General features: G+C 44.1%; 1 protein-coding gene across 1 annotated transcript in view; it reads right to left on the bottom strand.

Moving 5' to 3' along the window:
• Positions 1 to 8641: 8641 nt before the first annotated feature.
• TGFBR2 (transforming growth factor beta receptor 2) overlaps positions 8642 to 14442 on the bottom strand; it is a 62198-nt gene continuing 56397 nt past the window's right edge. Inside the window, exons 7-8 of the mRNA XM_068935489.1 lie at positions 13857 to 13984; positions 8642 to 10599 (exon numbers count right to left, since the gene is read on the bottom strand). Of these exons, the coding sequence (XP_068791590.1) occupies positions 10420 to 10599; positions 13857 to 13984 (308 nt within the window). The 3' untranslated portion in view covers positions 8642 to 10419. The remainder of the gene's footprint in view (positions 10600 to 13856; positions 13985 to 14442) is intronic.

Here is a 14442-nt window from a genome sequence, read left to right as displayed (position 1 = left end):
CCATGTAGACTGTTAACCACATTTAACAACTCACAGAAGTTTTTCCTAGTGGCGAACCTAAATCTTCCTTGATGCATATGAAGTCTGTTGCTGACCTATTGCCCATGGTTACAGGCAAGAGAGATTTTTTTTTTTAACCCCTCTTTGCAACTTCTCCATATTCCAACATGGAGCAGATAATAATCTGCTCTCCCCTTAATGGTCTTCGTCGCTAGCCCTGAATGACTGTCATTTTTTCCACGTTTCCTCATCGACTGTGTTTGAAAGGCTTCTGTTTCTGCTTTTGCCCCAAACAAGCTGTAGCAATCCTCAGACACCATACCAGAGCTGAAAAAAAAAAAAAGGGTTACTCGTATGTCTCGCAGACACCACTGCTGTTTGTACCAATCATGGGACGATGTTTGCCTTCTTCCAGCACAGCGAGACACTATTGACTCTTCCTAGGTTTGTGATTTACTCTGACTGCTCAAGCCTCTTTCGCCAACTGCTCCACACGGCTCTTCCCCATTAGATATCTGTACACTTAATTACTCCTATTTCAGTGTTCCTATGCAAGAGAATCATGTTTTTTTCAAGACATTTATTCCATCTTTCAAGAGCAGTTTGAATTCTTAATCTGTCGGGCAGCACGCTTGTGGCCTTGTGTAGCATGGTAAAGTTTGCAAATTTCATAAGCATATATATTTTAGTCCATCATCTAGGCTATTATTTAAAATACTGAGTAGGTCTAGACCCTGTGGCATCCTGCTCAGCACCTCCTAGGGTTCTACATGGGAATTGTTATGTCTTTCAAGCCAGTTTTGCACCAACTCTGTACTTAAATTTAGACAATCCCTATCTTGCTAATGTCATTTGAGGCACTGTCAAAAGCCTTACTGGAGGGAAGAAGAAAAAAAAAAAGTGTCTTTGAAAAGTCTTTGGTTCAGCATAATTCAGCCTTGACATATACATGTTGACTCCAACCCTGTCCTCATTATTTTCCAGTCACCTTGAAATAATTTGATTCCTCTCACCCCCTGGGAAGCAGGGAACTACAGGGGTTACCCAGCTCCCCCTTCCTCCTTTTTAGTGGTAGGTACGAAGTCAAAGACGAGCATGGCTGGAGCTGGGATTGCTTCAGGCGGTCCTTTTGGACATGATGGATGAATTTCCTCTAGATCAGCCAGTTTGAAGTAACATAACATATCTACATGTTTTCCAGCCTATTCTTCTCCTGTGTCAGTTTGAGAATGAATCCTCTGTCATCTGGTTGTGGTTACAAAGACTGAAACAACCAAGTACTGAATCTTTTGGCTTTTTTCAGCCAATATTTATTTTGCTAGGTTTCTTTAGAACTGGAGTATGAAGACATTGTTTTAATCCTGCAGTATTCAGCCTGGCAAGACAGTCATGAAGGGGAGAGTGTTTCATCAGGTATCGGCATAAGACAATAAAGAAGAGCTCCTGCCTCATGTAAGAGCCCTTTCCCTGTAACTACTGTCTTAATGAACATGCTATATGCAGCTCACAATGCTTATAATTTCATTTTGATTACTGCAGGAGGACAATTAACCCAGTTATTTAAAAATACAATTCATACTATAGGGTATATAAGAATGGAGTCACAAGTGTACACAAGTTATCCATCAGAGCATTTAATATGCCCAAGTTAATAATTTTAGTAGTGCCAACACGTGTTGCTCAAGCAAGAAATGTGGTGGTGATTGCTAGAGGAGTCGTTCCCAATATAACATTCATACATTCCTATTGCTAATGTATTGGAAGCACATATAGGAAAGGAAATGAAAAAAAGATGGCCGTCATCATTTGACCTGTCTGACCTTGTATCCAAAGCTCATTTCATGCATTTGTTTGTGAAATAAATTTCCATCTCTTCTAGAACAGGACAGGTATGGTAAAATACAGGCATGCAGATCAGCCAAACGACATAGCAATCAAGAATCAGTGAGGACTATCAAAATTATTACTGAAAAATTGAAAGGAAAAAATTTCTTTGTAAAAATCCATTGTATTTCTCTCTAGGATTTTTGAATCAAATACTATGTATCAGTAGCAACAATGTGAAGATTTAAAGAAAATGCTACCCTTTAAACTGTTCTATGACCAGCCTCCATTTGTTATTGTGAAACCCATATTGTCTGTGCTAAAAACCTGCCTCTCTTCTGTAGATGTGTAGATCAAATTGCTGAACTCAACCCTATCATCGACTTCAACAGTGTTACAGTGGAATGAAGGGCTGGTAGGTTGAGCCTCAATGAGCATCTCTCTTAACACTTGTCCCTGGAAGCACGTGGAGTGGGGTTCATGTCACCAAGCTTTAGTGGTCTGAAAATTAGTTATCTATGTTTAAGACTCCTTAGTGGTTCCCTTTATAGTCATGGAGAGCAAAGTGCAGCTCCAGATGGAAGGGCCTGCCCAAAATAGGGCAGAAGCCAATTTTTGAACCAATCTACGAATCTGGTGATGCTAGAGAGAATCTGCTGCGCGTCCCCCTTGGCAGTGTTTTACTGAGAATATTTATATTCAAAGTGGATCTTCTTCTGCCAGAATGTTTTGCTCTAGAGCTAGTAAAACCAAATTAGACTCTTCCCCAGATCAGGAATGAATTTTGTCTGATTATGTGTGTCATGGCTGTAATAAACAGTTTATACATGGGCAAATGCTGTGTTTAAGTATGGCTGGATCCTGTTTGGTTTACTGTGATTAACCTAAACAATTTATAAATGGATGAAGTAAGTTCATTCAAATTCTTTCCTCCATTTCCTATGGCTTTGTTAAGATTAGTTACTTAAAAGCAACCATTCCAGAAACGGTCTCAGGACAAGCAAATTAATGAATGTTAACATTCCTACATTAAAATGAAATCACCTTATTCCCCCCTCCCCCCCCCATTTAATTAGGCTTACATGTCCTTTCCAGAGGTACTCAGGCTAAACAACCTGCTGCTTAATGGGCAATGCAGTTAATACCTTAAAACCCATGGGCATTTCATGCTGCTGTTGAAGGTATTCCAAGAAAAATTCCAGCCTAATGCCCTGCAAGTTGCTTCTGCAGACTCCTCCTCACGAGTGGCGCTGAAGTCTTGGTGATGTTGTCATGTTGCAGCCATGTCTCTTCTGCCTGTCCCCAGGGGATTAGCCAAACAAAAGGAGCTGTGTCTTCAGACTGTATGAGCAAGTCTGTGTAAAAATGTGCAAGGCTTAACAACCGGAAAAGTAAAAGGCCATGGTATGACATTTCTGTCCTGTTCAAAACCTTTTAGCAAAATAAAGGCATGGCTTACTTTCGTCTGCCTCCACAGATACACCAAGGATGATGGCGAGGGAGTATCTCAGTTAAAGAGAATCAATACCCAGCTTTAATTTCACCAAAGAAGGAAGACTTGGCTTTTCAGGAATGAGACTGGATTCAAATATCAAGTGCTCTCATCTTTCCCTTGCTAAGTGCCTTTGCTGTGGCCGAGCTGCTGGGGAACTTGCTGGCTGTTAACTGCTGCGCCGCAAGTTATCCTTCACCTGGGCGGCAGCACTGGGTAACATTTTTTTCTTGGTGGCGTGAGCAGATGTTCCTTGTGTTTTCTTTTACCGAAAGCCTCTTTCTGAGAGCTTTTAGTTCAGTTTTGTTACATACAGGATGAAAAACTGTTTTTTGTCATTCCAGACATTTATATATCCAGTAAAAAAGGCTTTGCTCTTTCAAAAAATGGTATTTTATTTTGAGTCTCAAATGATCGCTGCAATGACTTGCAGTATTCCTGAGTAGGCCTTGTAGTCCCATCTTCATCTTTGATGTAGGTGCCCATTGCCACTCCTGAGCCTGGGGAGGCATTTCTGAAACATTGCCAAATGATGTAGCCCCAATTTATAAATTTAATATCAATTTAATATCACTATTTTTCTAATCTTATAATACTGGGTAATCATAGAGTAGACAACCTTGCTAGATTTGTACAGAAATCCTCTAAGTATTCACATACATTTAGCAGGAAGGTAGTACATAAAGGCCAGCCTCTGTGTGCGAAATATTTGCAGCATTGACAGATGGACAGATACTTATCTCAAAGGAAGTTTATACTATCTTCTGTTTGAGAAATAGAAAGACAGTTCTCATCCTCAAGGAAAAGCATGAATTAGATGTAATCATTATTGTTCATAAAACATTTTCTAGCCTTAAATGGTCTCCTGAAAAGTTAAAGCATGAAGACTTTGGCATATTTATAAAAGAAATCAGTTTTAGCAAGTCTGTTTCTAGAATTCTTTGTATGAGATTCAAAGTGCCAGGCTTTGGCTTTGTAAGGAGCTGGGCTAAAGAGCTCCCTTTCTGTGGCTTAGCCTATAGCGCTGATAATAAACACATCTGATGCCCCATACCTGCTTAGGTTATCCTGAATAACAACCTGCCTTGAACACTTCACGCAGCCGGACTGTGCCTGAGATAATGTGCTCAAACCTGGACATTTTGGAGGTCATTTCATTAAGCTGAAACTGAGCTGCTACATGCAATACAGCAAACATGGTTGCACCCGGGCTGGGAAGGCTACAGGCACGTTTACATCTGTGGCCCGATGGGTGGGATCCCCAGGGAGGTGAGAGCTAAGGGTGTCAGCGGGGGGATCAGTGCAGGCCGGTAATGCAGGCGACATGTCTGCGGCAGTTTCGCCCTGGGTAGTGCCAGGCAGGGAAGAGTCGATCTCCTTCTTGTGCAGGAAAACCAAAGAGCGAGCTGATAGGAAGAGATGGCCCCAGTCCGAGAGGATGCACAAAGCTGCTGAGGCTGGTGGGAGCCCTGATTGCCATCTCCATGTAATTTGGTTAGAAATATATGATGTTTCATTCTTTTAGGCTTTACTTCCTCTGGATTGCTTTTTGCCTCAGATAAATAAAGCTTTGGTGTATTAAACAGGTATATGGCATATTAAACAGGTATCCTTGGCCATGGTTTCTCCAGGAGGACAGCAGCCCTTGCTGGCGAGGATGGTGCCTTTGGGGGAGAGGGCTGGGCCCTCACTGCGGCCGAGGCGAGGAGCCCTGGGGGGGAGCTTGCAGGAGGGAGCAACGCATTTAGGTGCAGACAACACAAAGACACCGAGTTGCTCTCATGAGAGAAATATCAGTGCCCTGACCCAAAACTCAAGGTAATACCTAACTTTTAGGGAGCCGAACTTGTATAGCCCAGATTTAGCTACCTGCATGGAGAAAGAGTGAGGGGTCAATTTGCTTTTGTTTCTTCCTCCCCAGCACTTCTTGCTGTGAGGGAAGAGCAAGAATGGAGAGTGTTTTCAGCCAGACGAAGTCCCTCCTGTGATATTCAGGAGATGGCTAAATCTGGGAAGAAATATCAGGGATTCTTGCTCTATATGACTTAAAATGGCAGCATATTTGAGAAGCAGGAATTTCAGCAGTGAGAGGTTACTCAGGCCTTCTTGAGTAGATGATCATTTTATTTTTTTTTAAGACTACAGCTAGATAAATGCAACTGTCCGAAGAAATTACTTTGTTGCCATTATAACTGAGCAAATAATTCACAGCAGATAATTCACGAGCTGCCTTTTGCCATTCCTTCTTCATGAGCTGATTAGCATGGTGCTCAAAGCATTCATTATTCAGGAGTTTTAAATGTATTTCCTGGGCTTAGGCCTCCCACGAGCCTCTCGATTTGGCCATATTTCAACAAACCACTGACTTTGTCCTCAGTGTTATATACATGAGCAGGGACTTTCAGATCCCTGAGATGATTTAAAAAAAAAAAAAATAGATGAGAGCGCCGCCAGTAGGTCAAGGCACTGCAAAGGAGTAGGCTCCAGACAGCTGGACTGGGACACCCATAGGCTCTGGCTGGCCAGCTCATGTCATTCCCAGTCACTCAGGGAATTTCCCAGGAAGATACAAGTGCCTGAAAAACGCCAAAACGTTGCCGCGAGGGGCATCATTTGTGCCTCATATTTGCAGAGCTGAGGCTGGACTTTTTTGGCACCCACCAGCATGAGCCATCTGAACATGCATGCAGCGTGCACCCACTTGCAGGGCTGTTTGCCAAATAATAAGCAGCATGAACCCAGCCAAACCACATTCATGAACAGCAAACAGGCAGTTTGGAACAGAATTTGCTCCAGCTTGTTTGTGGCCAGGGGAAAAAAATTGCCATAGGCAGTGTTTTATTAAAAAAAGAAAAAAGAAAAAAAAGAAAGCAAGAAAAAGAGACAGAAAGAGCTAGGGATCACAGGGATCAGGAAATAAATTCATCAGTGTCCCCTGAAATGAAAACAAGCCCTTGGGTCCCAGCACAGCTGGTTTGACAAGAGGACAATGTTGCAGGTGCTCTACATGTGGCCCAGGTCTTTTCCAAGAGCGTTCAGAATAGAGATGTCTTAATGCCCCCGCCCCGGCAGGAGCTATGTCATGTTTTTTTTTTTTTTTTTTCCTTTTTTCTTTTATTATTTGTATCTATTCCAGTAGCAGTTGGGAGTAGCCTGGCAGAGGTTAAATCCTCCCTGTGCTGTGAGGGAGGCTGCACCGGGACATTTTGCCATCTAGTTTCGACTGCTGCGTGGTTCAGGAGTAAACCCACAGCTTGTCTTCTGCAGAACACTACTGGAGCCTCTTTGCTGTGCACGTTCATGATACAACAGTGAGTGACATGCTAATCAAGGGCTCCTTGCAGAATAGTTTTTGATACTATATTTAGCCTAGGAAAGGTGGGCAAAAGCCTTAACTGAAAAACAAATGTTAAAAGGCTATCGTGTACTTCATGTCAAGACTGAAAGGTCTCTGGAGCGTACTTGACATGGCAAAAAAAACGAGGTCAGGGCTTGAAGCCAGCAGCATGGCCTGGTAAGGTATAGCCGGTGCTGCTAGTGCATCAGCAAATGTGGGTGTTGGAAGCATGATCATGGGCTTTCCTGGGGACTGTTGGTCTCCCTTGTCCCCCTGTCCCCTGCCCCCCCCCACCAAGCTATGGGCAGTGAGATTTTGTATTCCCATAGGAACATGGACACAGTTTTGTACCAGGCCTTCACTGAAGGAATAGCAGCGACGGGCAGCAACACTGTTAAAGCTTGCTGGGGAAGAGAAGAAGAGCTGTTGTCTACAGATGTCTGCCTGGGTGTGCACCTAGGCAGGGCCTTTTTTTCAAAAAGTCCATATTTTGCCAGCTTTGGATGGAGGTAGCTGCTGTACTGTGGCCCACACTCAACATCGGCCATGTGTGTTGTATGGGTTTGAGCACTGAGTCCTCAGCAAGGGTGTGAAATCCTTGGCATTGAAGATATTCAAGAAAGTCTTGAGCAAGCTGATCTAAGCTGCCAATTTTGAGCAGGAGCCTGGACCAAATGATCAGAGAGCCTGGTGGCTGGACCAGAGGTCCCTTCTGCTCCCCAGTTATTCTACCTGACAGGCCTCCTCATGAACTGAGGCAACTAGATGCCTATTTGGGGAATTCCCACTTGGGAATTCAAAAGGAGATATTCAGCTCAGCCAAGCATGAGTCTTAGTGGAATTTCTGGCACCAAAATAGACTGATTGAGAAAAATGGTGCTGCTTGGAGAAGCTCAGATGCTTAAATCAGGTGAGGACTGTAGTGTGTGTGAAGGCTTAGATTCTACCTAAGTAACACTTGAGGCAATCATTTTTTTGGCGGAGGAAGGTATCTAGCTCTTTGCGTGGTGCTCGTGCTTGCTGCATGCCTTCCATGGAAGAGGTATTAGTTTAAAAGGAGGGGGGGGGATGCTCCGAGTCCAGAACAGTAGCTGGAAGGCAAATTAATCATACCATCCTGTGTGACACAGATTTAGTGGGCTGTCTTCTGGCTCATTTTAATGCCAGCACCAAAACACCTGAGGTTCAACTAAGGCTTTGCTCGTACTTGGAACTGAGCAGGCTAAAAGGAGCAGAGCATCAGCTGTCATGTCCTGGCTCCCTCTCCCATTGCCGAGGCTAGTGAAGGTGTTACACCCAGCAGGTTTGGATACCCTTCCCGGGGAGTCTGTTCAAAGGCAGGACTGAGGCTGTTTGGGAGAAGGAGGCATTAGCAAAGCAGTGCATATGCACAGGCTGTTGGAAACGCTGAGCATGCCAGTCAGCCCGCTGGTGGGAAGGACCAGGTCTGAATTAATTTAGAGCAGGGATCATTTCTGGAAGAGCCCGCTCTCTGTTCTGGATGCTCCAGAGACAATAGACAAGCCACAGCCAAAAAACTCAAGTCGATGTTATTTTATTTGCTCGAATAAACATTTGATTTTATACAAAAACAAAAACACTGTTTACAAAGCAAGTTAAGTGCTTGAAACATTTGATAAACGAGAGTATATATTGTTCACATTCCTATTTCATACATGATGTACAGGTGAAGTATTCCTTAAAAGAACAAACATTTCTCTTTACATGTAGTAGTAAAAAAAAAAAATGTCAGTATTGTCAGGACCTACTGGACTTTATTCCTTGACCTCTAGCACGGAATGAGGGAGAAACAACTACGAAACAACCTTTTCCTTTCCAGTTCGGAAAAAGGCAGCAGCGGCGGCAGCGCAGTGCCGCGGGCTGGCGCTGGAGGGCAGCGGGGGCCAGCGCTGCGCCCACCCCAGCTCCTGCCCCTCACCAGCAGCGCCGCAGGTTGCTCTTTCTTTTCTGTTCTGCTTTGTTTTGTGGGTTTTTTTTTTTGTTTTAAATTCCCCCTATTTGACATAGGAGGTACTTGACATAGTAGCCACTGAATTCAACGGTAGTTGTTAAGGGTTTGCATTGCTTTGTTTAAATATTTCTTAGTAGTTTAGTTTAAAAAAAAGAGCAGATACAAAACCGTTTTAAATAAAATATTTGTCACCATAAATCTTAACTCCTATTTGAATAAACATGATTCCTATTGATTTACAAGGCAATGTCTTCTAGAAGTATCAATGTTTATCTGTCAAAGGCTTTTAATAAATTGCACCGAATACACATTTATCTATGCAGAATTGTTTTGTGCTGCCTGAATTTCTAATTTCTGAGGCCCACTTACATGCCCTGGTGGAGAAAAAAAAAGCAAAAAAACACCCGAAGACAACATTGGTAGTGTTTATTAAACACAACGTTGCCATTTCTGTAAGTCCAATGTGATATCAACCGTCTCCCTAAACGAATCACTGCTAATCACTGACTAGCTGAGGGCACTCCTACATGCAAGCAGCCCTGCGGGCAGGCTGTGCCATTAACTACTGTTATGGAGCTCTCCCTCACCACTGAGGTCCTTATGCAAAAATCAAGGCACTGGCTGTTGTTTCTTACTTTTTTCCTGGAAGGCACGGAGCGGAGTCAGGATGTGGCGTGTCAAGCAATTAGACACGCCGTACAGGGAAAAAAAAAATGTTTGGTCTAACAGCAGTACAACCAAGGTAAAGGGAAGACAAAAAAGCGCTGCCTCTATGCAGAACGCACAGCAAATATAAAACATCTGTTTGGATCATCGCTGGCCCTGCCTTGTTTTGTTTGGTTTGGGGCTGGGGATGTGAGGAGGGGAAAACTCATCCCGCTGCCTTTTTTGCAACCTGCCTGCAAGCAGTGTAAATTCAAAGCAATAAACATGTAACACTAATGACCTCTGTATGGAAACAAACGCGCGGGATGGACCAAGCCTCCTAGCACTCCTGTTCTGGGATACTGGGAGGACTTTGGCGTTAATGTGAGGGAGCAATGGCAGTCTGCTGAGCCTTCCCGATGTGCTGCAGGCAGGACTGCACAGTCACTCACAACTGCAGCAGCCAAATCTGCCGGTCTGCTGTGACACTACTCCTGCAACCGCGGACCGCAGGGCCACAACCGGGTGTGTACAGCATACGCTTGGAAAGCCATCTTCTTATTGCATGCTATTCCTATCTTTTTTGGCAGGGTGCTTAGTGCACAACTGCTGGTGTCATGATAAGCCACTCTCTCCATTCCCTTTCCCCAACGGGGAGGGCTGTCTAATGCACTGCTCATTTCCTGGAAACACTTTCTTAAAACTTTTTTCAGAGCATGGCTGTTTATAGAGAGAGAGAGAGAGAGATGTATATATACATATATATATACACACAGACACACTTTTATATATATATATACACACACATATATATATATATATAAAATAGCAATTTCATAGTTATATACAGGCATTAATAAAGTGCATAATGTTATTAGCTATTCTCAAATCTCGTTTCCTGAGGAAGTGCTAGCATACATAGCGCCTCCGGTGGCAAGATGCCGGCAGCCAGTGCTATGGCATGACACCTACTCCCCGGCTTCCAATTCCCACCAACAGGTCTCCCCACCTGCAGCCACAGCTTAAAGGGCGTAGTGACAGCCTCAGTCCTCCAGGAAGCAAGCCAAGGCACTGAGCGAGACTCCTTCCTCTGCCAAGGTGAACGCGTTCGGGAGCGACTTCCCTCCGTCAGGGAGCTCTCGGCTGCTGCTACTTGGTGGCGGTCACGGAGCCGTCTTCGGGGATCTTCTCCTCCGAGCAGCTTCGTCCTGAGAGTTTGTCGTGGTGCTTGAGCTCGCTGAAGCGCTCGGCGACGCACTGCGCGGTGAGCCGGGCCTCGGGGTCGTGGTCCCAGCACTCAATAAGAGTTTCGCACACCATCTGGATGCCCTGGAGCGAGCAGAGAGAGAGCAGCCGTGACGTCCGGGCCGGGACAGGGCCAGGCACTGAGTCACCGCGAACGTGTTCGTGGAGGGTTTGCTTTAGTGCCCTCTGAAGTCCAGAGAGTTATTTGCGTGTGTCAGTGGTTACAAAACTGGTCCCAGAGGTGTTTTATGGGCTCTGCTGTTATTGTAATGGGAGCGCGGTTTAAAAAAAAAAGAAACCCTACTGCAATATTTTCAGCAACTGGTACTGTCATTTCCAGACATATATATTCTGCTACTTTATAATAAGAAAGATGATACTGTGGACCAGTGCTATAGAGTCAAGTAGTTTGTTTTTTTTTTTTATAAATATCATCAGAATTCTGGGATAACATCACTTCCTGCTCGACCTGCTCCTTTGCGTGACTGAATTTTGTTTGGACTTTCCAATCAAAATTGTGACTGCCAGCAATATCTAGCCCTGCATCAGCCCTTTATGAGTTCCTTGCAGACTAACAAAATCTATGTGCAAATATGGGCCGCAATCCCACAAACGCTTAAACACATGTCACTCACAGATGTAACTATTTAACCTTCATTTCAATGCTGATGCACATGTTTACAGGAGCAAAAAAACAGTTGCATCTTTGCAATGCATTTTATAAACATGAAGTATTTGCCAGGAAATTGTGTGCTTTGCTTTATGACACTAAAAGCCCATTAAGCAGGATTTATCTTAAACTTCTTATTTAAAAAAATAACATTTCACAACACTGCATCAATTGCATAATTTACCTAATTGGTGATGTTGACTGATGTCAATGTTAATAGCAGAACGTTATTGTCTGTATACAAATAACATTCATTTTTTGCTGGCATTGAAATTACAAGCAGTAAATTAAATTAAATATTAAACATTAACTTGAAATCAATAGTGCAACAAATCTCATTAAGGGGGAAAAACTGTAATATGTAAATCCATTTCAGAATTTTATCACGATGAATAATGAGTTCATTACAGAAACTCGACTGCAGCGGAAGGAAATGAATATGGAAGAGCCATTACAGTGCAAGCACCATCTACAGAGTTCAAAGCAGGTCCTCGGCTGCTGTAAGGTGTCACCGCCCTGCTGAAGCCAATGCGTCGCTGAATTTTAGAGAGCGCGATATGAAACGCGGAGGGGATTCAGAGGAATGGAACGATATCCCCCTTCACTAACTGTCCTGTGAGCGTATGATCAGACATCCCTTTCCCGACCCTTAACCGAATCTCGCCTGGAGCCGGCTGTGCCTGCCCCAGGGACGCACAAGCCCAGAGTGCACCGTTTTCCCAGTTTGCGCCCCGGACTCGCGGGCTCCGGTGCTGGGACCGTGGGTACCGCACGGTGCCTCGCTCCCATGCGCCAGCGGCGTGAGCTCATGCCGGAGGAAGCGATCCTAGCCTGAAGCCTGCGCTTGACAGAGGGAAGGAGCAAGACGCCCAAGTCCAAATCTGTGATCATTTATCACGGGCAGCCCCGTCCCCGACGCAGACAAGTCGAGAGCCCCCTAACACTGCCCAAGGTCTTCCTACGACTTCTGCTGTACTGGGGCCTTCATCATCTTCTACTGCGTGTCCCAGCCCCTGACTCTTCCCCAAATGCAGAACAGAAATATTTGCTGACCACTTCCGCCTTTGAATTAGCATAAATACTATCTTCCCTTTCATATCCAGTAACGGACTAGTACTGAGTTACATTTCCTTTCACTCTTGAGAAAACTGTTACTGTCCTCAACTTTGCTGACCACAGATCCTCCTATTGTTCTTCTGTTTCCCGAGTCAGTTCTCTGCACTTTTTTATGTTTGATTTTTTTCACATGTGAGACCATGACTTTTGGGTATTCAGGGAAATGCTCTTACATGGTTCCTAAAAATTAAGAATTCTCTTCCATTTACTTTTTTTTCTCATAGTTCAGGATTATTTTCTGCTTTGTTAATTAGGCTCTTCTAAAATGCCACATATCTTTTACTGTGTTGGACTTTGTTCTGCTTTCATAGAACACAAACAACTCCAGTCAACTCATGATCACTTTTACTAGCTCAGCCGTAACTTTTTTTTTTTAACTTCTGTAAGCTGTTCTTTTCTATAAAGATGAAGATTAGTATACTCTCTCCCAGCTTAACATGTCAGTTAGGAAATGGCTGTATCTTTAGCTCCTAGAAATGTGAGGGACTTTTTAGTAATGGTAACATGAGATATCCATGTGTCCCTTAAAATACAGCTCTCCCCCCAGGTAAAGCCCTCCCCCAATAATCCTACTCATTGCAGATGACTACATATGGAGCTGGTCAGTATGGACCAGGAAGGGGCTGCACTCTGACGTAGTCATTGGGCAGAGGATATGTTGTGCTCGGTTGGAAGGGTGATTCATTAGGGCCACTCACTTGACCTTTTCTAAGTAGGTGTTAAACTATGACTTTAACATCCCAAATGGAATGAAAAAGGGAGAGTTACACTGCTCCTGATGAAAATATTAGCTGATCTTGGTTGCCCCCCTCCTTTTTTTTATAAATGTCTGTGATCTGTTTTCTGTCCTACAAAGACCAGCCAACATATTTCATTACCAAACCTCACTTCTTTTTCATCTGATACAGTTCTCATTTTATTTTGTCTGATAAAACTGCTCAGAGCACAGGTTGAGAAATGCATGCCTTTGGCTTGTTTCCGTTCAGTTTCATCTACTGAGAAATTGGGCCGTGACTACCAGCTAGGAGGTGAAACAATGCTGTCCGTGAATGGGGAAAGCCAACAGTGCTTCACGATATGCAATGGAAAGGGACTGTTAATGCGCAACACTGAATAAAAACATACTCAGTTGTTGAAGACTTATTTCCTATTTTCTTGATCACGTCAACAGCTGGGATGCCACTGTGACTGTTCTCCATGATGAAGTACTCAGATGTGCTTTCTCTGCTGAAGGGACCACACGTGAAATAGCTCTCCTTGACCTTACAGAGCCTGCACACAGTGTGCTTTAAGGCCCTAATTATTCTGTGGCAGTCTGGATGGCAGTCTAGTCTCCATTTTACTATTTTTTGTTTTGGTGGCTCTTAGATTACACTGGTTGGTATCAGAAATCCCAGGACTCTGGGGGTAAGCCTGATGCAGAGCACTGTGGTGTCTGAAACACAGGCAGCACCAGTAGGGCCTGTAGGGCAGGACACTGAGTTAAGGCTCGAGGCTTGGGGCAGCAGCTGAACGCACGATGTGGCTCTCAGCTGCTCAAATGCAGTGTTCTTACCTGATGGTTAAGCCAGGAGCTGGGGATCTCAGGTCGCCCTCTGTCTCTTAGGACATTGTCCTTCATGCTTTCCACACAGGGGTGTTCTCGCACTTTAGAGCCGAACGGGGGCTCGTACTCTTTCACTTCTGCCAAGAGAATAAGCAAACACAAGGTTATTCAGCTGGGCTGTGCTGGTGCCAAGTGCGAAGGGAGCTGGCTGTTCTCTGAAGGACTAGGAGCTACTGATTAGCTGCTCAGTGCCATACTGTTCTGCCTGACCAACTCCAAACAAAGCAAAGCCAGTTGGCATTTTCCAAAATGTTTCAAATGTGTTTCTCCCACATACTCCCTCCCTCCCTTTTTCTTTCCTAGCCAACTAAACAATTTTCATTTAAACCCTTTTGTACATAATCATATTAGCAACAGTCAGAGCATCACAGTAGCCTGCAACGGTTAGTGAGCAGTTGCTTTTGAATCTCTACTGAGGCAAAACTCACAGCAACTTTAAGGACAGTTTTGCTTGAGCCAGGCTTGCAAGAACTGGTTACTTTGGTCCCTCTTAGTTCCCTTGAGGTTCACACACACTTACCAGGTGGAATTTAAA

This window comes from Struthio camelus, chromosome 2 (assembly GCF_040807025.1).
Source record: "Struthio camelus isolate bStrCam1 chromosome 2, bStrCam1.hap1, whole genome shotgun sequence".
Lineage (NCBI taxonomy): Eukaryota > Metazoa > Chordata > Aves > Struthioniformes > Struthionidae > Struthio > Struthio camelus.
The sequence above is the reverse complement of the archived record's forward strand: the minus strand, read 5'-3'. Positions and strand labels throughout refer to the sequence as shown.